Genomic DNA, 26138 nt, shown 5'->3' on the forward strand with positions numbered 1-26138 from the left:
TCCTAGAAGCTTGGGACACCTTGTCAGAGAAGACTGAGGCAAAGAATGCAGCGATTGATAATAAGATTATTGATTGTAGAACCAAATCCAGGCCTGCACTGGGAGTGCTGTCATACCAGCATTACAATTATCACAGTGTAAGAGTGGGCATTAAGCTTAACATATTTGTCATGCACAAAACTTTTTTTTTTTTTATGCTATTTCTCACAACCTTATCATTTCCTCACACCAGAGGGATCAATCAATTTCATAAGCAACGTCCTCCAGGCTGTTTTTGAGATTAAATAGTAGGATAGCATTCCCAACACCTTTAATCCTCACATGCTCATACACGTTCAGCTGCAACAATTTTGACATGCAGGTCATAAGGTTGATTTGAGAATAACCAAAGCAGTTCATAAGGTTAATTTGATAACATCCAAACCTGTAATCTGCAATCAGCTGAAGTAAGGACCTCCAGCTGCACAGGTGGTACAAAGATACCCATGCTACCCATAACAGCTGGGGAACAAAAATCAACAATATTGTTGTAGTAATTTTGCAATGTGTACACAAACCCTTTGAAAAAAAGGCACATAAACACCTCCTGTGAGAAATGAAAGCAGTTAAAAATGAAAATACAACTGTTTGTTGTGATCTATATTATTTAATGTCTCATATGCCTATGATTTTGCATTAATGTCATTTCCCACAATAAGTTTATAACCTGTGACTGCTGAATTCTCAGACATGGAATACTGATCAGAGACTCCATGATCATCAGATGTTTTTTATTTTGAATCATATATACCTTGTACTGTAGTTCTATACCTCATAATTGCAGTCAGTCAAAACTGAGGTACCTATGCATTTCTGCAGTGCAAACAATGCTAGTAACTGCTTCTATCTTCTGCTAGAACTGCAGAGTAAATGTGGACAGCTGATTATTCTAGACAACTCTTACAACACAGAAGCCTACACTCTTCTTTCAGACAGATATGCAAAAATAACTGAAAGGACCTAATTAGGATACTGTTGATTGAACATACAGACACAGCAGTAGTGAATTATTTTCTCTGTATCTAGAAGAAATTGCAGCTTTCATGGATTCCAAAGCTAACTGGTCTCTAACTCTTTCCAGCCTACAAGTGTCACTTACCCCTCTGCAGTAGCAGAGTTTAATATTACCACTCATCTTACCAATCTATATAATATATTCTTTCTTCAATAGTTTCTGCATTTCCCACCAACAAACCCTATACTCAAGCTGTTCCCAGAAGAGCTCAGTGTTCCCACTTTCTCCCTAGAACCCTACTATATTTGCTTGTTAATAATTTCTTCTGTAGATTCCCTCTAACACGTTGTTTCTGTACTCTTCATTATGTTCTGCTGTGCTGCTTGCCCCATTTTCTGTGTCTAATTCTGATGTTGCCATGGTACCATAGTAAGTACCAGAAGTAAAGACTCCACAGCAATAGATCACCTTTTATTGCACCATCCTTTTACTAAAAAAAGAAACAGTCCACCTCAATAGTGAGCATTGCTCCTACTAAGCTTATTTAAAATGCTTATTTTATGCTTGTATACTCAACTCCTTTAAGTCAATGGGAATTCTGCACACTTAAAACTACAGATTTTTCTTTTTGCTTCTGTTACTGAAGTATTACTCAAAACCCCTACAAAAGCTTGCCAAAATATTTGCCCGTTCATGCTTTTGACTTTCTTATTTGAAGTCTTCCATTGACTGAGACATTTCCCAACAAGCTAAGAGTAATTTAACGAAGAATTCTTTACAACAATAACCTTTGCTAGATATAATTCCTTTTCCTAGAAGGGGTATTAAAAAAAAAAAGAAAAAAAAAAACAAAACCACCACACACCACAAAAGCCACAAAAAAAACCACACCATAAAAAGCTGATAAGTAATGTGTGGATATGGAAAATACTGAATTCTAATCACCACACTCTTGTTTCTTGCTAGACTCTCATCAAGACTAGAATAAATCTATTATCTATTTCAAGCTTAGACGAGACAAGATTATTAAAAGCATAAGGATTTTTGCAAGATACCGGCAAATATCTTAGGAGATAATCGGTATTTCAAAACATCCATAAAAATAATGCTAAAATCTGAGATTACCATTGCCATCACAGCATTTTTCTGCAAAGAAATGCCTTTCAATCTGAAATAGAGAATAAACCATCCAACCAAATGATGTTTGAATAAAGCAGAAAATCCAATTCCATGTATGCTTTTAGTACCCAAAAGGTTATACAAACAGTTAATTAATTATTTTAGTCTTTTATATGCTCCACAAAGAATCAGCAGATTTTTTTAAAACAGCACGCACACATAGAAGCAAACCCAAATACACCCCGCAGGATGTAGCAACCACGTAAGTCAACCAGGCTCCAGAAAGAAGAGATGGATTTCTTCAACAAGATCAAAATCTAGGGACCATGCCACATTCACCCATATAGGCAGAACGTTTGTTCCACCCTTGTCTGTTGAAATATGAGTCTCACTGCTACTAGGAATGAGTTGTAATTTTTCCAGCAGGGAAAGAGAGAATCTTACATAGCTGTGGTGAAACTGTTTCCAAGTCACTTTTCCACTAGACAAGCAGCAACTACAGGTCTGCTAGTTTCATCACTAAAAGCAGCTTGCTGGAAGAAAAAGAACATATAAGCTTGGGAGTGTCTTTGAAATTATTCATAGACTTTCTACTGACAGTTTCAGTAGGACTTTTAACATTAAACAGCTTGCAAACTGAGATCATGAACAGCGCATCAGCTTGTATCCACTATAATCCTTCCGCAGGTTTCAAGTTATATGCAGTGGGCATTAGCGTAGCTCGAAGTGTTTAAAGAAGAGACTGTAGGAAGCTGGAAAATGCAGATATTTCAAGCACAATTCAGGATTTAACTGTTGCTTATGGTAATTTTGTTGTGTAATATATACTGTTTAATACTTGGAGGGAATAATTTGTATTCTTTTCTCATTATAAAACTCAATCTTGTGTTCACAAAAAAAAAAAAAAAGAGAGAGAGAATGGCTACATTTTAACCTATTATTTCTTTAGCAATGGAACACTACATGATTGACAATGCAATTACCAGTACAAAGTTTTTGATATGCCAAGTAACACTTAAAATAGAACTTCAATATTTTTCATGTAGAGCTGTGGGGTTTATAGCTACCTATTTTTCTGTGACTCAAGAGATCTTCATGAGTTTAAGAAAACTTCCTTTAAACTTGAGGTTTGTGAAAAAAGGCGTGCATATAAGAGACATTCTACCACACCATTGAAAGATTTGTGAAATTAATGTTTCCATTACATGCAGAGTACAGTCATACTTCTGTAAATCTTCATGAACTTAAGGAACTTTTTTTTTATTTGAAAGACATTAAAAATCTCCCTTCTCTAATGATATTGAGAGATATTTTAGCCCTAAATTTCCATATCTACTTTAAGTCAAGTTAGCATGTGGGCATGTAACATTACTGTCAACTTATTTCTTCCCCTTTACTACCATTTTTGTTATTCAAGCTCGCAAGGTACATTCTGACAGTTGGAAAGCCATTGAGATTTACCAGATTCAATCTCTTGCACATAGGTTCATCTATTAATGCTAAAAAGAAGAATAAACCATAATTATTTAGTAAGGCCATTAACAAAAATTCTTAATTTAACATTTAGACTCAAATCTTCAGTTTCACTATTCTACTAATAGGTTGTATTTCTGTTCACTTTTCTCTCTTTACCGTGGGCTACACAGAATATGGTCCTTCCCTTCTTTCTTGTTTACAAATATTCTAGAATATTACAAGCACTGCAAAAGCAACAGCATTTACATTGCAACCCTTATTTGGGGAATTTTACACTCATTGAAATGTTGGCTAAAACATCCACTGATTTCAGCAAGATGTAGATTGAGCTTTGCTGATATGAAATGGCAGAAGACTTCTTCAGACATAGCCCACATGACCATTTGCCATTTTTACTTCAAGTCATTTCCTTTTAATTTGACTAAAACGTAAGCTCATTATCACAGCTAATCTTCTAAATCTACAAACAAAAAGAACACAGCTTTGTCACTGATCTAGCAGAGCACTTAGGCAGTATGTAGCATATGACCTCAAGCAAATTAATAATCTTCCTGAAGTCCTTGGTAGCATCTTTCAAGGTATATATGTTTTGCTGCACAGAGGTCCAGACTAGGATGAAAATCTCCTATCTTCACATCAGTGTACAGCTAAACGGCTGAAGAGAAATTAAACATGGACAAAGATTAAAGCTGTGGGAGCATCTCATTGTCCTTGTAGGATTCCTCCTTACATCCCACTCTGCAGTGCTTCATCAAAGTCTCTACATAGCGAGACATCTACCAGTTCCCTGACAAGACTATTCAGGCTAATACATCTTATTGCTGAAAATTTTTACTTCAAGTACTTAAAATAAGAAAGAAATCCAGCATGGGTTTTCTCATTAAATTGATTTGTTAATATATTATTTCAAAGCCATAGGCATGACCGAGGAATTCCTTAGTATCTCTGACACTAGTTAATTACCTTCATATACCTCATCTATAAGTACTGCAAGTTGTTCTTTGCATTTTCCACTTAAATGAAGGACATAATAGTTGGGTTTTGATTCAGAACTAGGAAAAAGACAATCTCCCTCGTGATTTCAGAGAGAATTTGGCTATCCATCATAAGAGACTGCTATGGATCCTGTAGAATAACTATATAATTTCACAAAGGTAGGTGTTCTGTTTTGCATCATGCTTCTGTTAGGAGCGATGATTTGTTAGGATATTTTCTTCTTCTCCTAAAGCTTCTCCTACTATTACAAATCTCTTCCTTTTACTTTCTGCTCTTTCTCCCCTTCTTAGTTTTTACTGGTTTTCCTCACAGTTGCCAACAGAAGTTTTCCATTACATTATGGAGGACAGTAAGATTCTTCATTCTTCTAATCTGTTCCAGTAGAGGAGATCAAAACCACAAACCCTGCTGAGAAACTATCAGCTTGAGCTTTGCTACTTACAACCACAGGATTTGGGAATGGTCACTTTGACAACTGCAAAAGACTCTCTCAGTTTACTATCTTAGGCCAAGACACACAGCAACTTTTAAGACTAATATCACTGCTGTTTGGACTGTAAGATTAAGCCTAGAACTTCATTGTATTTTCCAAGGATACAAGGAAAGGAGCACAATAGTATCTTCTGCAGTTGGTACAACCAAAGAAGCTGCAAGTGTACTAACAACATTCCTTGGTAGGTATGCAACCAGAGAAGAGAGTACAGCAGTCTTCTAGCTGGTCAGTGAAGAAAAAGTGAATTGACTTTTTTTTTTTTTTTTTTTTACAGGCTATCAGGATTTTCCAGAACCAGTACACCAGCCAGAAGCATTTTCTAAAATAAAAGTGCTTTCCCATTCTTGGAGTGTTTGACTTCACCTACAATCCCATTTCTGTCTGCCTGTAGATCAGCTTCAGCCAGCTGCTCTTCACATGGGTGCTGATTTCATCTTGACAGGGGATATTTGGGACACAGTTATTTGGATTAGAAGCAAGTGGGATATACCATTGATGCCTATCTGTGCATTGCTAGCATTTAAGAGGAGAAGCCTATAACCAGCAAGGCACTTAAATTTGTGTTCAACCTTGGCTTCAGTAAACTACTCACATTTTCAAGACTAAGCAAATGCTTTACCAGAATGAGACCACAATATCCTATAATATAAAGAAGCAGAGGTAAGTAGCCTACCTTACAGTGACGTAAATCTAAAATAGCTCTAACAAAATCCAAAGGTTTCTCCAGATTTACACTGACAAGAAAACAAGTACTGACCTATTGTAGTCACCACAATCCCCACAGCTACTATACTCAGTACATTATATTGCAGCTTCATTCTTTGCTTTCTCAACAGAAATATATATATAATTATTCTGTGCATGAGTTAAATTGCCTCAGAAAATCAACTAACACGGGATTCAGCAGGCCTAAGAATTATGCAAAGACTGTTCTAATCAACTTAATATTTAAAAGAAACTACTTTATTTTTACAAAAGTGCATATACCACAAGTGCAATAAACTTCGTTGCATACAAGCGGATTAGTAATATTTTTTTCTGTGCAACTGAAGAGCTGTGGACATTGGAAATTAAAAACAGTCATTCCACAAGGAAAGAAAAGCTGCATAATATCAAAAACACAGTTTTAAAGCAAATGTGTGAATTTCTTTTTTGTGTGAGTAAATTAGATGACAGAAAGAAGTAGTTTTAGTCCAATTATTGGAGCCACAATATACTAGAACTAAGTAAAACATTGCCTAAATATGTTCAAATTCTAAACAATATTGCCTTAAAGTTGTTTCTTTTTCATTGTTGGTATTGGCATACCTTACTGCTGTCTTTGGATGTAGCTGGCTGGGTTACGGGAAACATCTGCTATTGTATCAAGAGCTTACTGTCTCCAGTAATCCTATTAACAATAAGTGTTCGGAGGAACACATCTTTAATTAGCATTATAAATAATTGCCAACTACATTTTTGTTCTAAGATGCAGAGAAAAGTTGATTTGAAACTAATTCCAATCCAGGATTTTTTTTTTTTCCTGCAGTTCAGAGGTACAGACAGAACGGTCCTCGCTCAGAAATGAATGGCAACCTCTTTATAAATTATTTTCCAGGTCATTTCACTGAGTGTTTCGCTGGTATTTCATTTCATTCCTTGACAACTGACCCAAAACTTTGAGCTGAGTTACTTGGGAGATAGGCATTGTCTTCTGTGTCCTTGGGTAAAAAAAAATAAAGTTATTTTTCCAGGCTGTAATTCTTCCCTATATACCAGTGAAGGCTCCCTCCCAGCTCTCACTCTTTTTCTTTACAACGGCATTTTGGCCTTATTACTTATCGGGATCAGAAGCAAAACATCCATATCCCTATAAATTAGAAAATGTTTAATAAGAATGAGCTTGAACAAATTTTTATTATAATGAAAGGATTAAGGTGCATGATAGCATTAATATTTAGGAAAAATTAAACAAAATTGCTTTTTATCTGCTGCAAACTACGTTAAATATTTAATATGCTACATTATAGGGGCACCATTTCAATAAAGGGTACGTCAACCTTTGTGTTACAAACCTTCATTTCAGTGGTTCAAACTTAGCTGGAAAACTTCTGAAAGCTAAATCTGACATTATGTGCCTAGAAAACCTGCAGTTAGAGCTGAGACAAGCTTCCAAACCTGCGCAGAACATCTGTAGCAGAAAGTCGTGCGAACAGTGGGTCTAAAAACACTGTCTCCTGTGGACTCCACTGACCCAGCACATGGTTTATTTAGAAGGGAGCGCTGAGTTTAATTGTTCTGGAGCTTATGGGAAGCCTTTTTGTTGCTTTGTTTGTAGTGTCTGGGTATATTTTTAGACAGCTTTAAAACACACACACACCAAAGAAAAAGTCATGCAAGTATTCTGAGGTGATAGAAGGGCGATTTTTTTCAGTAACCTAGCAGTAGATGACTTCTATATAAATACTAGCTCTCAGATTAGAATAAGTGAATACAAATATTCCTTTATAACTAAAAAAAGTATGCTAAATCCTGCTAGGAGCAGTAATACACTTCTGAAACAAAGCAAATAATTTGCTGCACTCTGAAGGCCTGGAAACTTCCGAGCTTTCTCTACAAGTTTAAAAAATACATCTTGGGGAAAAGGAAAAAAAAAAAAAAAAAAAGAAAAAAAAGGAAACAAGTAAAGTTGGAGCTGCTTACAGGCAGGCTTTGCATTTGATGAAATTTGAAGGTAATAACGTAATAGTATAATGCAGTACATTTGGTATTAGATTTTTGCTGCTTTCAAATCACTGAAGTGAGAAGCAAACAGTATGAAAAAACTCTGTGTTTGTTCCAAAGATGATCCTTAAAATGACCTTGGAAAAAAAAAATTTTTTAAAAAATCTATTATCCTTTGCCTTTATCTCTCCTCCTGCGAAAAGCGATAATAAACACTAGTTAAGCATTATATTTCTACCTTGGGATGGGACTTGGAGCAGAAGACAAGAAAACATTATAACCACCTTTGTTAAGCTGGCTGAATTCCTGAAATCAGCCTTCTCACTCTCTGTACCCCACAAAAACCCAAGCAGAATTACCCTAACTCTTCAAAACCTGACAAGGTCTCCTTAGTTACTTTTAAAGCCTTCCTTCTACCTCAGCTGACCTTCATTTTATCCACCCAAGAAAATTGTTTTCATCTGTATACGTGTCCTAGGCAGCTATTAGCTATTTGAGTGGGAGCACTTTCAGAGGTTCAGCCCTGTTGTGCAATCCAAGTGTGGTACCATCCTTTGAAGCAGCAGGCATTGTTTTCCTTCCTTTATTTCTTATAGAAGTTTTCTTCACTGAATAAAAAAGTTTCCTCTTCTGCAATTAAAACTTCACAATTTGCTTATTATTATTGTGCAACTGAATACATGACTACCACTTCCGAGCACTGCTGAATTTTCATGCCTGTAATACACTGTACTTGTTTTCAAGGCACTGTTTTCTGAAGTTCATATCTCACACTGAAGGAAATACAACAAGAAACAGGAGGAGAGAAGTCAAGCAACATCAAAGATGCAGCAGTCATTATTAGTTTCCAGATTTTCTGACTCTGGCCTACCTAGCCACATTCAGATATGCCACAAAAATTTAAGAGATATTTATATGTCACCATTTTCCAGTGTTACATATTGGGGGGGGGGGGGGGGGGGGGGGGGGGAGGGAAGACTAATTGACTATCATTTGAAAAACACAGCTGTTTAGTTTGAAACGAAGATGGAAGATATCCAGCACAGCTTTGCAGAAAGTGGAGGTAAAAAATGAAAAATGAATACTGTTCAATAACTCTAGAAGTTTGAGTCTCATTTACCACTAATACAGTAAGATGATACTGTTTTAATAAAACTGACCTAAGGTATTAAAAAAAAAAAAAAACCCCAAACTTTTAAAGCTTGACTTCAATAACTATATTTTCTTACTAAGTGCCAGAGGGTTTTGTGACACTTGAAATTGCTTATAATGTTGGGGGGGGGGCATTTTTTTTGTCTTGGTTTGCATGGGTGGCATTGGGGGGGGTTTGTTTGTTTGGGAGTTTGTTTTTTTACACACAAAACAAAAGTGCTTGGATATGAACAAAAGAAGGGAGTACAAAAGTGCATTTCAAAAGTAGAACTCAAAATATCAAATAAGTGTACTTACAGTTGAATCTAAAAAAGATACTCCAATAAATAGCTTTTATGGAGGCATTAGTGACCATTAACTTCTCGTGCCTGTGCCTCATGCTGTCAGACAGACTGTATTAGTGATGCTTGTAAATGCTGTCTGTGAAAATATACTTTATAGCAGATGCACAAGTGCTGTATCTGAGCTTCACTTAGCAGAAGGTTTTCTAAACCTCAATCCACATTTTTGGTGACTTCAAGAGAAGTAGCTTTTACTAATTAAATTAAAGTGAAAACCAGACTTTATTTATGTTAGCACAAGATTCTGTCAGTGGCTGTATATCTTTATTTCACTGCACCATACTTTCAAACAACTAAAACCTTAAAAAAAACTCAAATAACAAGTTTGGTTTGAACCTAGAATTGTGTACCAACTTTTGAAACAAAAGCTAAAACCCTTCAGTTTCAACTGTAAAATATTAAGGTATTGAAATGCTATGTTGTGCTGACAACATATATTTGGATGGCAGGAACTTTACGAGCATGAAATCCCTCCTTCAAAAAAAAGGCAAGCCAAAACTAAACCCCCCAAAAAAACAGCAAAAGAGTGTTTTGAAATGCATCCATGCAATTTTCACTGCCATTCCTCTCCTTCCCACATACACAGACTGCTCTGAGTGCCCTGATGGTTTGGTAGAGAGCAGCTCCCCTTACCTGCAGCGTTTCAGGGGAAGCCACACAGCGGCAGTGCTGTGAATGTAAATACTGTGCGCTATTGTGCAGCAAGAGAAGAGCCTTAAGAACTGAAATACAGTTTCCCATGCTTGGTTATGGTTAAGTTCACTGATACTTTATATAGAAGGCATCCTGGTTTCTATCACTCTAAGAGTGGAAGAAAAACATACAGTCAACATGTAATTTATTTCCTTCTGTAATTTTAGTATCCAGAAGCCTCAGACACAGAGTTAGTCACACATTTCACTCCAGGCTACTATTTTCTCTCCATTTTTATCCACTCTGTCATTTCCTCTATTCAGATAGGTTTTTGAAGCACAGCCTCTTAGTGTAAACTTGGAATTCTTTGCCAAAATAAAAGGAAAAGAAAACAAACGGAAGGAGCATCCTCCCCACAAAAATATACGCATGCACACCCACCCCAGACATTTATGATTCTTCTAGGTTATTGGTTTCTGTACTTTCACAGTACACAGATACAAGCTGATGAGTATTAGAAATGACAAACCCAGAATGCTCTGTTCATTTTCACTCTACTGTGAGATTCTTGCCAAAGAATACAGCTTGCTGACTTCTGACGTATGGGTATCTCATATCGAGAGGGGCAGCAGGGAATACTTTAAAGTAAGTCTGAAAGAAGAACTCTCAGTAGATCCCACAGTAACAGAAATAGAAAAGCACAACCACTGACTCCTACACACTGTGTTAAGGCATCTTTTGAATATTGACATGCACTCTACCCTTTGCACCTGGCTTCTTTGCTGGCAGACCTGCAGTTTAGTGTTCCCTTTCAGACTGATGCACAAACGTTCAGACCCATGCTTATTCACAGAGATAATGGCAGAAAGGCAGAGTTACATCTGTTAAATATTTTCAAAAGAAATGCTATTCGTGTTTTATTCTGTGTAACTGGCACCTCATACTTTTTCTCCCCTTGTTTCTCTGTTCTGAGTAAGACTTTTAGTTTGCAACTGCACAACAGAAATTTGCTCCAGGTGATCATGATTAGAGGCCAAGATTGAATATGATTTACTGTTTTTAAAGCCTATATGCTTCTCAGATAGAAGTGTAACAGTTAACCATATATGCTCAAGGAGCGTGACATACAGCACTACAAACACAAGGCACTTCTTTTTTAATTTACATAGAAAACTATATTTATATCCACAATTCTTACCTAAATCAACTCCCCCTTCATTTCAACAGATGCACAAACAGTGCATCCCTTTTTTCCTTGTTTTAAAACAAGTATCAAACTTTTCCTGTAAGGATTAACACCCAGTGAATCTCAATATGTTTCCTTCCCTGCTTACCTTGACTTAATTTGCTTTTAGCTACAGAAGCTGCTCCTGAAGGTAAAGCCCTTCTGGCTGCACCCGCAGCCGCACTTTTCCCCTTGCTGAGTCATTCCTCGAGTTCACATAGCCTACATGAGCCAGACACTTTCCGAGCAGGATTTGCACTACAATCCCTTTCACCAGCACCCCCAGGACAGTGATGGTCCCTCAGAAGAGCCCAGGGAATTATGTTTCATAAAAAAAAAAAAACTACACACAAACATACATATGCTGCATGATTCCCCTTCGTTGACTGAATGACATTTAAAAGACAAACATAACAGCATTAAACTATCCAGTACAGTAGCAGATGGGGAAAAATTCCTTTCCTTATCAAAGCTAAATTATTATATCACTGCTTGTCTCAAAGCTATGAGGTACTGGTGCTTTTTAACTACACTGTGAAAAATGTTAGGAGGGGGTTTTACCAAGTATAAAAAGGCATGGTAAATTATTTTAACTTCGATATTCCTCAGTTTCTTTCTACAGTGAATCTTTCCTTTTACGTGGAATCTCTTTTTATCTTGAGCTGCAATGGCCTCTTCTTTAAATTTGCTGAACGGTATCACACATGTCCAACAAACCACTTAACAGAATTTTTCATAGAATGAATACAGTGTTTTTTACAATAGCATCTGAAAAAGGATGAAAAATGGTGACGTTCTCAAACAACAAGCTAACACAAACACAATTTTCTTCCTCAATTTCAATAGCAATTCTCAATTTTGGAAGTTAACAGTTTTGCCATTTGAAATCATTTCACTGCAAGTCCTGCTACCCAGTGCAATTCCCTAATAAATTTACAAGTAATCCCTAATATAAATCTAATTCTTGAGCTACTGATAGATACTTTCTTCCCATTACTGTGTTTCTCATGATACTATTCCCTCGGCCACACTGTTTGTGGGCAGATGGCACCTGAATAAACACCCACAACCCACTTACACAGCTGTGGGCACCACCAAAGGGACAGGGCATACGGCAAATCCCAGGCCCTCTGGTCACCAGCACCCACCATTTTCTCTCTGGGCTTGGAAGCATCGAGGGCGGCTGTGCAAAAGCACAGAAGGGAAAAAAAAAATGAGGGAATAAAGTGGCAAAATTGCCCAAGGCAGAGCTTGAGCAGCACAAGGGAAGAACACAGGCAGCACCTAAGGGAAGGTGGCCCCTGGGAGTAGGGGCAGCCCCACCACAGCCAGGCCCTGCCACGGGGCACCTCACTTCAAATGAAGTAGACCAGCTGAAATACATATTTTATGGGTTTTTTTAATCATTATTTTTAATAATTGTCATGCACACCTCACTCAAAGATAAAATCAGCTAAACAGTTTCTATGCTATTGGGGTTTGAGAGCTGAAAAAAAAATCCTTACCAGCCAGTACAACAGGCAGTACCTCCTGCCTCAGAGCCTCCCACCTGTTCTGTGAGAGAAGGGCAAACACAAGCATCTTCTTTTCAACTCCCTGCACACCTGTAGCAAATAAAAAGCCCTGAGGATGCACAGCTGCAGTTCATCTGCACCACTCACCTGCAGCCCATCTGCATGACCATGCTGTGGGTAAGTCCCAGAACCGGGGATTCCGTTTCAGGTATGGGACAGACCCTCCAGCCTGGCTGCCCAATGCTCCGAGACCCTGGGCAGAGAAGTACCAGCCCTGAATGCCACCAATAGATCTACTAAGGGGCAAAGAGAAACCTGAACATCTGAGAGCAGTAATTAAGGTGCTATGCTGTTCAAATCTGCCCTAATGGTTCACAGTTTCCGAAGAAATTATATTCCAGCCAAGGACTAGTACTGCCCAGCCCACTTGCCCAGCACAGCCCTTCCCCTCCCCAGCACCGATCTTGTTTTCCAGAGGTAGGGAACTGTCAGCAAAGCCGCCAGATTTCCGCTGAGAGTCTGGGCCTCACATTTCCATTACCCGAAGCATCTGACAGCCAGTTATCCTTGTGCTGCCTGAGCAGTACTAGACAGAAAGACTGGAATTAGTATTTGCTGCCAAAAAGTATTGGATACTTTCTAATTACAGTAGGAGAGCTCTTGCTAGGTTTCAATCTCAGAGAAGCTTAATATAGTGAAGCAGGACGACAAAGTTTCACTTTCAAACTAGAATTCAATAATCCTACTTGAAGCAGTTGAAAAAACAAACTTTAGCCACTGCCTCAGCACCTAGAGATACAGGAGAGATCTTATCTCTATTCTATTATCATCAAATTTTAATTCTCTCAAAACGGTGACATATCATACAGAAGTTAATTCATAACTTAACCCTAGTAATTACAGCATAAAAATTAGATTTCTTTATTTTGGGTTTAAATACAACTGTCAAATCCCATGAGACAAAGTTCAAGCACCTATTATTTTAATGTTCTATTCCCGCATTATCACCTGCCATACTTATTTACTGCTTATTTTCTCTACAATTCTCAATTTCCACAGTACAGCAAAGTGGTTTTGTCTTCTATTTTATGTTCTATTAAAAGAGAAATTGAACTCATTGCTTTGGCTTTTACCATGGCACTTCAAATATAAGGCAGATGCCTGATAACCGTCTCACTTTTATCACAAGTTCAGAATGAATAGTTTCCATTACCTTTTCCTCCACACTAAATATTGTTTCTTCACAGAAAATGGATGAAAAAGTTGTTGTTAATGACTCAGACAAATATGTTAAAATATTAGGTTGGACATTTCAGTCCTAACTTCACTTAGAATTGTATTTCTGATATACATCCTATGCTTTCATGTCATATGTAAATTTAAACAGTACTATGTATTTTTAAAATCATATGTTGAAAGATCTTTAAAGTTGCAAGGCTAAGTGAAGGAAAGCTAAAATTTAACCTGACTGTGCTGCGTCCTGGTGCATTCTCAATTATATTATGTCATAGGTTATTACATCTTGTTAAATTCAACTTGTCTAGCACTCTTCAGACCATTAAAACATTCTTAAAGAGATGTTGCATTTTCTGATTAGAGTTTTTGGCTTTTATTTGTGTAGTCTTGTGTTAACAGTCTGATTTTCAAGTACATTTCTTGGTGACACTCAGCTTTGTCTATGTAGGGCTCTTACTACTAAGTACTTACGGCTCATAAATGCCATTCTTAACAGAGGTGATTTTCATTCTGCTTCGCTCCATTAGTTCAAAGTACAAAATTGCAGTGAAAAGCTGCAATGTCCTCTTGGTAGTTTGACTCTGCTTTGAGTTCAGTGCTGCCCATATTTATCTAACTTACAGACCCATTTTGGGGGAAAAAGCCTCAATTTTATATACTTTTTTTTAAACGTGCCAAGGTTAGGGGCCCAGTTCTGTGAACACTTTTCATGCAATCAGTTCCACCAAATGCCCATCACCTGAGAAAAGGGAATGACCTGTTTCATGATGGGATGCAATGCACAGCTCTGGTCATATTTTGCAGCCATTAAACTCAATACCATGGACTGTAATGAGAAAACCCTACAATTCAGTTGTTTTAAACTGCCAGAAAACCTCCCAGCTGCAAATTTAATTGTGATTTGCACTGGTGATGGGGCAACTATTTTCAGAAATCGCACTTTTTAAAGATTTTTAATTTCTCATCAGCACCCCAGGAATTTACAGATGACAAAAATGCACCGAGTAGATCCATTTGTTTCCTTTGTGCTTCAAACCTTTCATGAATAAAGTAGTACCAAGGGTAACCTTTCATGAATATAACCTTAGGGATCACAGAGTGCCCTCAATCAATGCAAGGAACTCATGTTGACAGAGTATATGGGAAACAGATTGAGGTATTAAAGCACATAGCCTCTGGTGTTTTAGATGTAAATACTATAACCATCAAATATTTAGACTCTTATGTAAGCAGTATGTCATTTTTTAAACAGTTACTGCTTGGAATAAATCTTTAAGGATGGAATTTTCAGAAGTGCTCAGTATCGGCCTAACTTTGCTCTTACTGAAATCAATCATAAAATTTTCACAACTTTGGAAAAGGACTTTGTCTGTTTTTATGTTTCCGCAGCACTAAGCACAATGAGTCTTGATCCTGCTGGGGCCTTTTGACTCTTCTGGAATCTAAATAAATTGATTTATAGGAGACCAGTCAGATAAATGATGACAAAACACATACATACATATAAAATAGCTAGGGTTTCTAAATGATGGCTTAGCAGTCATTTGGAGCTTCTTCATTATTTTCTCTTTGAATCCTAAAGTTCATTTTCCTTCTTTTATCCTAATTTAATTTCCTTGTTATTAGTTTCCTCCAACATAATTCTATACATCTTAAATTTCTGGTAAAGTATCCAGTCAATAACATTTAACTTTATTTCTTGCCATAAACTTAAACACATTTAGTTTGCACAATAAACACATTCATTTTGGGATCTGATTCATACTTTGTGTCAGCAGACTATAACCTCTTCTCTATTTCCACAAAAGCTGTTGCTGATAAGAGTGATATGTAACCTACTCTATATTCCCAGGAATAACTACCATTGTTTGACTGGGAAAGGGGAAGGGAGCGCATTTTTTTAATGGGTTTGTAGAGTGTTTATTTCTGTTTCTTTTGTTATTTCACAAGATTCACACAAACATTAATTTATCCAGGGATTTACTTCAGAGGCAGTTATTTTATTTCATATACATGCCAACCTCAAAACTGTCTAAACATCTTATTTTCTTCCAAAGAGCTACAGCAAGACCAAGACAAAACTACTCCTGCTTATCACTCAATGTGGGATTTTAAAAGGTCAGTACTGCAATGTATTTTTGCCTATTTTCTCCAAATAAAATGCTACAAGTTATTGAAATGGAGGCTGTGGTTCCACAGACAGTTCTCGAAGACATTTTCCTCGGAGCTGCTATCCTCATTCCCAGCCCCTGCTCCAGCCACTTATTCCCACCTCCCTCACTGCTCCTCCAGTTGGCCCCAAACAGCTTGTTTTGGATCTATGTGATGAACCAGACCAAGAATCAACCGCTGTTTCTCCTCCTTGAAAGTTTGCCTTTATCCTGGGCCAGCTCACATTCTGGTGACCCTGCGCAGAGTTGTACCGGCACCACGGAGGGAGCAGCTCTGAGGAGCCGGGTCTGGACCTGGCAAAGATTGCAGCAACACACACTTGTGCCATGGGACATATTTCTGAACCTCCTAAAGCATTCCCACCAGATACCTCAGGCAAGCAAGAACAAGCACGCATTACATTATACAACTGGCAAAGGAACAAACTTCAGAGAGTAGCCAAAGTTGTAAAATAGGCCCAGGAAGGAATCAGGTAATGATAAAAGCTTGTTCATCTTCTTTACCTAAATTCAGGTGATGTTATCACTAACGCTAGCCTGCTATATATTTTATAGTAAGCAATTCTAGTCTTTCAGATTAGCAAGCTATATATCTATATATAGTGCTTTATTCTCAAGCTGTTTCACCACAAATGACAGCTCATTTCACAAACAGCTTATCTTATGGCTAAAGATATATAAATACATTCTAAAAGTGCTGCTGAAAATCTCTGAATGTATAATGCAGCCTGGTAGACATGGTAGTGATTGTAACACTGCATTGTAGACACAAATGTTAAAGAAACTTGGCAAGAATTAACACATTTTAGCTACTCAAAATTCAGATTTTCTCAGCCTTGTCCCCTTCTGATGAATGGAACATATGGGAGTATTGTTCATAAAACTTGCATTGCTTTTCTCGATGTCTACCAAAATTCCTCATCATGACAATATTTACCAAGATACATATAGATTCAAATTTGAATTAATTACCTAGAAGTTTTTCTGTAGTGCCTGATTTACTGGAAAAGAAAAATGCTTCAGAAGCAATGTGTTGTGAGTATTTAACTCTAGATGTTATAGCAACAGAGGTAGTGGAGTGCTTGCTGGGGAAGGCAGCTATCCAGTTAAAAGCCATCAATGCTGAGTGAGATAAAGACAGGGAAGAAAGTAGCTGCTTTGCCAAGAAGCAGTTTGAAATCTGACATTATAAACAAAACACATGTAAATCTAGACATAAATCCTCTCTCATATGCCGAAGGCTCCATAATATTTTAGCTAGCATTATTACTTACAAACAAACAATTCCTGAAACACAGCATCACAACTGCAGAACAGCCTTTAACCTTGTTTTCATCCACTCAAGAGCCACATTATTTATTATCCTTTATCCCTTAATTATGGGGACTTCACCTACTGCTCTGTGCTTATTTGAAATGCAGAATAAAATACAATGGATGTCTGAAGACTTAACAGGTGTCAACCACATATTTGCCAGCCACCGCTTCTATTCTACTGGGAGGAGTTGCTGTTCTATAAATACTAATTAGAGTTTTGCACATGATCTTGCTGAAATACCTAAGGTGATGAGTGGCCAGTTGTTACTTTTAAAAGATTAGCACAATTTGAAAAACTAATGTCCCCAATGAGGCAATGCTCACACTGAATAATCAAGAGTTATAGCTATTCTCAGCCCAAAGGGAATATTTGCTCACTTCATCATTTGGAAAATCTGCTGCCTCTCAAACAACTCACTCTTCTATTTCACTTTGAGAAACTTGTAAAACTTCATGCAATCAATATAACAGTAGGGTACGTGTACTTAAATGATCTTCCACTGCTATGACCACATGGTAGGCTTTATGAATACCTTGCAAGGACAGAGCTTTTAGTGCGAAATCACGATTAAGAAACTGCAACAAAATTAGGTTGCACTTAAATGAAGCAGCAAAGAAAAAGAAAATTACGGTAGAAACTGCATCAGCATAGCAAAAATTTAATTTCCTCAAATCCATCCCCCTTCAAATTCTTCACCTCCACAAATGAGACAAAGGAAAAATACCCAGGCAAAATAGAACAGGTCTGTAATATAGTAATAGAGGGGTTTTGTATTTGGAGTAGTCATTGTTGAAAAAAAAAAAAAAAACAAAAAAAAACCCAACACCAATTCTCTAAAATCTTGGTGCAATACTTCTGAATAACCAGCTAATTTTAAGCAAAAGTGCTAAGGGATCAGATGTAGTCCACTGAATTGAAATAAAATCTTGAGTTTCATCTTATCTGATTTGCTATGAGGTGCAACTGATGTAATATGGTGTGACACAGTGCTGCGCTTCTACGTATGAGCTGTGATTCATTGCAGTGAAATTTGACTGATGCAACTGACAGAACCCCATACTACTTAGTGTCAACATAGCATGTCCACAAAAAATGCAGAATAAATGGGTAGAGGAACTCAGAACTTAACCTACTTAGTTCTTTTTTATTTTGCTCTATCCCTCTGAGAAAGAATATTCAGTAAATCCATTACCATGTATGAGAAAAATGGATATCATCTTAACCAGAATTTTTCTGGTTTTTTTCTTCTTTAAAAATAATCTTTTTCTTTACCATGAAATTTGTTTTTTTTTCTTACCCTTCAGCATACTGCTTCTTTTTTTTTAATAGCTCATTACTGGAAATGTTTGGCCTTACTTCAGAAGAGAAGAATATGTCAACACCAGAACATCTGTGTCCACATAGAGTGCTTTGATGACAGTGATATACTCCATTTACATCAGTAACACTGAGCTGAACCTTGATGCTGACTGCATTTAAAGATCTTACCCCACAGGGCAAGAGAATACAGGTCAAAAACGTTGATCTGTGTTTGACACACTCTCTACTTCAAGAGCACTTGGCAATGATTTGTTCCAGAGTCAAGAATCAAACTCACAAAATATCACAAAGCTCGGAGCCATATTCACGTAACCACATTCAAAACAAACATTAAAATTCAGTCTCTGGAGGCCAAGCTACTTTTGATATGCAGGATTTTCTGAGCAATATGGTCACATTCTATCTTGAATAGTGTTAACTTTCTCATTTAAATCAAAAGAGTTGATTTGAAGGCTCAGGCTTGAATATCTGTTATTAAGAGGAGTAATGTACCTACATCTCTCAAGTGCAAAAGGGAAAATAGACACTTTATCACCCTAAAACTCAAACTTGATTGTATAAAAAAGTGAGTGGAATAGTTATGCATGACAGCATTGCTTCTATCAGTGTGGCCAGAAGTTGGGAGACTTTCAGTTTGGATCACATCTCCACAGGCAGGAGTTCCTCAAATATTTGGTACAGAAGAGTTCAGAGATGAAGGACCAAGCTCTGTTGCAGAATATTTGCAGATCATGACTTCTGGTAATCTTCTTTCTTTTATCTTGATTTTAAAACTTTTGTGTTTCTTCAACTTTTTGTAATCACTATATAATTTTTTAATTTAATTACATTATATCCACTAACCTGCTATGCTGACTTAAATCTTAATATAAGATGGAGAGTTTCAATAGTTCCACTCCACAATTCTGAGTTTGGAGTACCCTCGTGTAAACCTCAGCACTTTTGCAGCATTGACGGATTGAGTACTGCTTACTAGACTAATATATGCAAAGCACCAAAAAAGATCAAATTGATGCAGCTGGATATTGCCCTCTTCATGTTCAAAGACCACAACTACCTCTATGCTGCATTAGCAACTGCAAGTACTAGTAAATCCTGTTTCAGCAAACAGGGAAAGAGAAAATTTTGTTTACAGGTTTCACTAGAATGCTATGGAAACAGATACAGAGGTAACTGTAAAAGGCATAATCCAAATGGAAGACAGCTCTAACAGAAAGCATATATTTGAAAATAAGGTATGTGTTTTCCCACTTGGAAAACACATGCATAACTCCTATTAACATCATGGCAGAAAATTATACTGAGTAGACCCCAATATCACTAAGGTCCCTGATAACAGTATGAATTAATGTGCACCTTCAAAGTACAGCAAGATGTTTTCATATACAGACTAGTAGAAAAAAAAAATACCTTAATAGAATAATGATCTTTTTAAAGAAAAAAAATTACAGCTAGAATTTCTGAAACAGGATTAAAGTATGGTAGTAGCCCTGTACAAGGAAGCTGTTCAGCACCTGCTGCCTACACTGTGCCTAGCTCCAGGCAATGTTATTCATTCCTCACTTGCATGGGAGCAAAATACATCCCCTAAAAATATAAAACACAAAAATAAATAGATCTCCAGGGAAATGGAAGAGAAATCTGTTTTAAAAATAGTGAAGGAGACGATATGTTCTAGAAAAAAAAAAAGCCCATTTTGCATTGTTTTGTAAGATTTACACTTTAATTTTAAACCAAAGCAAAGCATAAAATTTGTATGAAAGCAATATCTGATTTATAGATAAACTTAACACACAATATACTTAGCTGCAAATACCAGACCCCAGTGAGAGAAGGAAAAGGTTTTGAAAGATGATTAAAGTATGCTTGATAAATGAGTCCCTGAAATGCCCCAAAAGATTTTTCTGAAGTTAAATAGTAAACACAATTAACATGACTTTTGCTGCAAAAACACTAAACACAATGGATTTTTTTTTAATTAATTTTGAATGTTATTACATGCTCCTATTGAGCTGAAATTGACTCCATCCACTAACTGTATTGTGAGACAGCTCTTCTGTCCATGTGACCTTACCATCTAGATAAAACACCAAATAGCCATTCTGTTGGTCATGTGAAGAGGAAGCCATACAATAACAATGATATTATGAGTTCAAAAGTTAACATCTTGTGGGTAGAAATTTTGTGACAGTTGAAGTTTTTAAGAAAGATATATTTATAAGGCTCAGATAGTATGCCGACTGATCAAATATATTATTAATTAACCAATAAAAAGCAGCAGCTGTAAAGGCTTACAAGAATACATTACTGTACACTTACGACCTAACCTCACTATCCATATTCAAACAGTTCTCCTAGCAAAAGGCAAATCATATAATTCTTGGGAGTCGTGCATGCATTAGGACTCATTAGATTTACATATTATTATTCATAGTAGACATTTCATTACATTTGCTTTGAGAAAATGTACCATCTATATGGGTATTCATGTGTTTCATGTGTGCTTGCCTTTCTGTGTTGTATATATTGTGTAGCTTACAACCAGGTTGTCTGGCCCCCTTCTATCTTAGGTAGAGCAGACCAGATACTGCTCATTCACATAAGGTCAATTCACGTGGCAGAGCTCAGATTCTTCCACTAAACACCAATCGGCCCAAAACACGGAGAACAAGTCCAAACAGCCTTTCAGAACCAGTTCAGCCCCAGTCCATCTCCCATACTCTTCGCAGGCTTTGTTTGGGAGACTGCCAGCTGACACAGGCCAAAACTGGGTCAGGGACTGTTGTAAGAGTTCGATAGTGAGCGTGTCACTGAAAAATAATTAGACCCAAGCACTGACTGTTCAGTTTGCTTGAATGGACATCACTTCAGTCATGCTACGTGAAACAAGGCACTACAACACACCATCACAGCAAGACTGGAAGGGGCCTCCAGATTTCATACTGTGCATCTGCTCCAAAGAGAACCCGTCCTCACAACACTACTCCAAAGTTCTCTCCTTCTTACCAAAAGGTGCACCTGAGCCATAAGGTTTCGCTACAAGAAAGTGCCAAGTAAAAAACTTGTATTCCATTAAGCAAGTCTTTGAAAGGATAACTCACCATTTTGGTCTGCTTGTGGATTTCACCATTGGAGCCATCCCATCTCTATAGAGGCTTTTTGTTTTACTGAAGTTGACAACATTGAAAATTACTCTCTGGGGGGAAAAAAAATAACAAACAAACAAACAAAAAGAAAAAAGGTCAAGTATACATTATGAAAGAGTTTATATGTGTATTGCATATACCAGCCGTATAAAAATATAAATAGAAAATATATGGAATAGATGCATATCTTACACATTATTGTTACTCTCCTTAGATGTCAGATAATGGATATCCTGTCTTCTCCTACTATTTCAGTAGTCCATGCTGTTTTACACTGCAGTGATATACATGGAATGTATGTTTTGAATATAGTGTGCTGATTTTTCAGTAGATATCCTAGTCATACAGAGAAATAGGTTACTCAGATCTGAAAACAGAAAAGCAAGTCCAGTTTGCTGCAGTTAGTGCTAGAGAGGTTGGTGGAAAGCTGGGAGACAAGGTAGCAGTTCTCATGAAAACCTTCCAGCTGCTCATCTCTTAAAGCTTCTTAGTTGCTTTTTTCAACCTGCTTAGGCCTCACACAGTAGTAGGAAAAAATAACAACTTCTGATTTTCTTGCTCCAAAGAAAATAATATTTCTCTTCACTTCTCTTGGTAAAAGGAAGAATTTTCCACTGCAAAAACTGTACAGGATACCTACACAGTAGAAATTGCACATAGCCATCATTCATTTGACTATTAATAGTGAAGAAGAAAAGAGTCCAATTCTGATCTTAGTTTACACTAATAACTTTGAGAAAAATTTAGCTGATATTTAACAGTTCAAAGGAAGTGTAAAATCTAGATCTTTACTGGTAATAGACTGATACTGAAAGTAAATTTATGCTGAGGGAAGAAAAGAGAAAACAGAGACAAAACCTTCTTCCTTACCATCTGTCTGCTGTAAGTCACTTTATGCAAATTACTTATTCTGCTTCTGTTAAGAAAGTCTAGGTTGGATCTAGCTCATCTCATGTAGAACACTTACTTTTCAGATGTTAAATCCAGTATACTTGGTTTCTCAAACTATTTTGATACCAAACATTAATGTACACAGAAAAAAAAAAAAAAAAAACAAAAACAAAATATGAATACTAAACTAATTTTGATATAATGTTCCAGGACATATTAAGACATTCCATGGGCACCTCTCTCTTTAAATTTATTTTCCACAGGTATCAGTGAGGACAGACCACTAAAACTTATATTTGTCACTAAGTATTCACACAGTTTTTTTTTAGAAGAAAGTATTGTAATGTTTACACTCTTAAATAATGGTTTATGAGAAGTCTAAGAATTAAACGACCACTGTTTGAAATCAAACAATTTTGACTAAAGCAATAAGATCAATTAAGCTTTCATATGTAAAATTTTGCAAAAACCAATGTGGACCTTCCAGGCAGTCTGCTCAGACAACAACGAATTATAACATTTCAGTGAAAGCAATCAGCAGTGGGACACTGGAAATACGAGCCCAGCACTTTTATAATTACATGTGGGGCAGGCAGGAATCCACGTAAACCATGTAGCTGTAATTAAGTAGCTCTGTACTTGAGAAAAATGAAGAAAGTTTTTCTAAGGTGAGATAGTACTGAAGATTTGTTAAATGGAATCACAAGCTGCTACGTATGCAAACTCTGCAAATTAGTCAAACTAAATCTAAGAAATCTAAGAATAACCTGAGCTTTTATTGAAATTGATGCAAAAAAACTAGCAAGTTGAGAAGAACACTTTCTTCAAGATGTTAATTAAATTTTGGACCAATGTTAATGACCAAACTACATATTCCTCTACATGAGTTTTCATGTGTTTTGTCTATCGCAGCATTTTGAGATTTTCTAATGGTTGTGAGATTAGCTTATTTTTATAACTCTTGATGAAAGCATGAACTTAATTTACAAAACATTATCTTTGTAATTTTAAGTATTTAGGACATTATCTGATGAAATATCCATCTTGGGAGGTCTCTAGTTATTTTCCATTGTCTAGTGTTTACACTATATGGCTCTAAGTTAGATAATGATATTTTAGGTCTCTTTATATTCCATACTCTACATGGAAGCATTTTCCTGTATTAAAATGCTGAGGTTTTCCCCTGTTACTTAACTCTGTTCATATTTGTGAAAACAAATTAAGTTGCAACAAATTGGTTTGTTAATCTTGATGTTTGCATAGAGTGAATGAAACAAGATCTCCAAACCAATTGCCTTAAACTTCGGATGCAATCATGCCGCTGTTAGAAAGAGAAAGTTGCTAATTTTGTTACGTACTGACTCAGAGCAGACAGCTGGTAGAGAATGTTCTTATTCCAATCAAGCTTATTTTGTATAATGAGTTGGGCAAATGTACACAACTGGGTAAGCAACGTATATAAAAACAAAAATATGCAGCTCATTTAACAAAACATTGCAGATTATAACATTTCAACCACTCATGTTCACCGCGGAGTAAGCACTTAGCAATGCGTGCCGTTCTCTCAGTATGCTACGTGGTTAGATTGGCAGAACCGAAAATTTAACAGCACAGAACTTTATCAACAGACACCACTGAAGTAATAAAGTACACAAATCGATGCGCTCAGACAAGCAGCTGAACTCAGTAAAGTATTCCTGGTGATGGTTACAGCGGTCCGTGCAGCTCAACTAGCGAAGCGTGCGGAAATGTAATGACTGCACTACACACACCTTTGCCAGAAAAATATGCAGCTTGCTCAATAAGGTATGCAAATATCTTTGAACTGAACGCTGTAATAAAAAGGTTGTGATGCAGCAATCAAACATTTGCTGAGCAAATCTAATTTTTAGTCTAATTTTTGTCTATACTGACATTCCTTAACACACCAGTTATACACTGTAAAGAGCAATAGGACTAGATATACACTATGCACATTAAGACACTCTTTCCTAAGAAAATTACCACTATTCTGTATGTTTTATGAATTACAGACTTACAATGGGTGGCATTTAATGAGCAATAAAATTTAGTTACTCAAAAATGAAAAAAGTAGCAATTTTTTTAAGTGTCAAATTAAGAAAATAAAACTAGATGAAATGTACTTACAAATTCCCTAGAAACTGCTCTGATCTCCAGAGCATCAATCCAGAGAAAAATGGCAGAAATCTTTGCAATAAAAATACTTGTATTCATTTTGGAGGGGATGAATACCACTAAAAGAAGCAATGTTCAAACGGATGCTGTACCCAGAATTATAGTGTGATCTCACTTCTGTTTTGATACATTTTCAATCTACTGCATTATTCTGGCAAACTGATCTGCATCTCCTGGGTAGGTGGAAGAAGTACGGTGCAGAAAAGCCTCTCAGGACATCAAGTAAAACTGTACTATTTGGGGGGATGCATCAGGACGTGTTTTGGCTTCACAGCATGAGGGAAGACAAGTGCTGCAGTCTTAGGCTCTGTGTGCAGACTGCCAGATTGAAGATAGTTGTTGGAGAACAAGAGGCAAGGCAGGTATGTTCTGTCTACTGAGAGAAGAAGGAAGATGTCCTCTTTCCATAGCATGAGCATTAAGTACACATTTGGAGGTACCTTGATGCTAAAACCATTAAGGCAGAAAACTGAGGAAAGGCTTGGTCCTGCCTTTAGCCTTAAAATTTACTGATCACATCTGTTTTTCCCAATAGTCCTTTGCAAACATATCTCAGGAATTAAAAACATAATCAGGCATTAAGGGATGCTCAGTGTTTTTAGCATGAGCAAGATAAAGATGAATGTTGAACATAAGGGGAAAAGATGGCTGAAATGTGTCACACACTTTATCTGAGTACCAGAAGTTCGCAGTTTCATGACTGGGGCTGCAAGGAGCTGCTAGGTTTTGTGGAGCGATCCCACATCAGGGTGCTTTTGGATTGGAGCTGAAGGCATTGAGCGTGGATGGTCATACTGGGCATCATATTTCAACACGTCTGTGTGAGCACAGAGTGAACCGTGACCTCTCAAACATTCATTGTTGACCCATATTCTGGCAGGTTTTCCATCTGAACCTGCAAACATAAACAAGTATCCAAAAGAAAAGTCACACCTTTACCAAAGGTCAAGCGCTTTCCCCCAAGATAAGGACACACTAAGTTCCTTCAAAAAGACTGCCAGGTTTATTTTGCCTGGTTTTCCCTAGCTGACTTCCCACGAATAGCTGAGCTGCTTTGGCTGACATTAAAAGAAAAAAAAAAAAAATACAAACAAACCAAAGAACACCACAAAATTCTGCCTGAGGCAGACACCTGGCACAGAAAATTTTGTGTCAAATCATTCAAGTATGAGAAGTGATAAGTTACTGAAAATAGAGTTTGCAGTAGGAAGTGTC

General features: G+C 36.9%; 1 protein-coding gene across 1 annotated transcript in view; it reads right to left on the bottom strand.

Annotated features, from left to right (window-relative positions):
• AGBL4 (AGBL carboxypeptidase 4) overlaps positions 1-26138 on the bottom strand; it is a 914318-nt gene that overhangs the window by 680035 nt on the left and 208145 nt on the right. The window contains exon 4 of the mRNA XM_086754116.1: positions 21792-21886. Coding sequence (XP_086610242.1) covers positions 21792-21886 — 95 coding nt within the window. The remainder of the gene's footprint in view (positions 1-21791; positions 21887-26138) is intronic.

Source organism: Chlamydotis macqueenii, chromosome 8 (assembly GCF_036417535.1).
Source record: "Chlamydotis macqueenii isolate bChlMac1 chromosome 8, bChlMac1.mat, whole genome shotgun sequence".
Lineage (NCBI taxonomy): Eukaryota > Metazoa > Chordata > Aves > Otidiformes > Otididae > Chlamydotis > Chlamydotis macqueenii.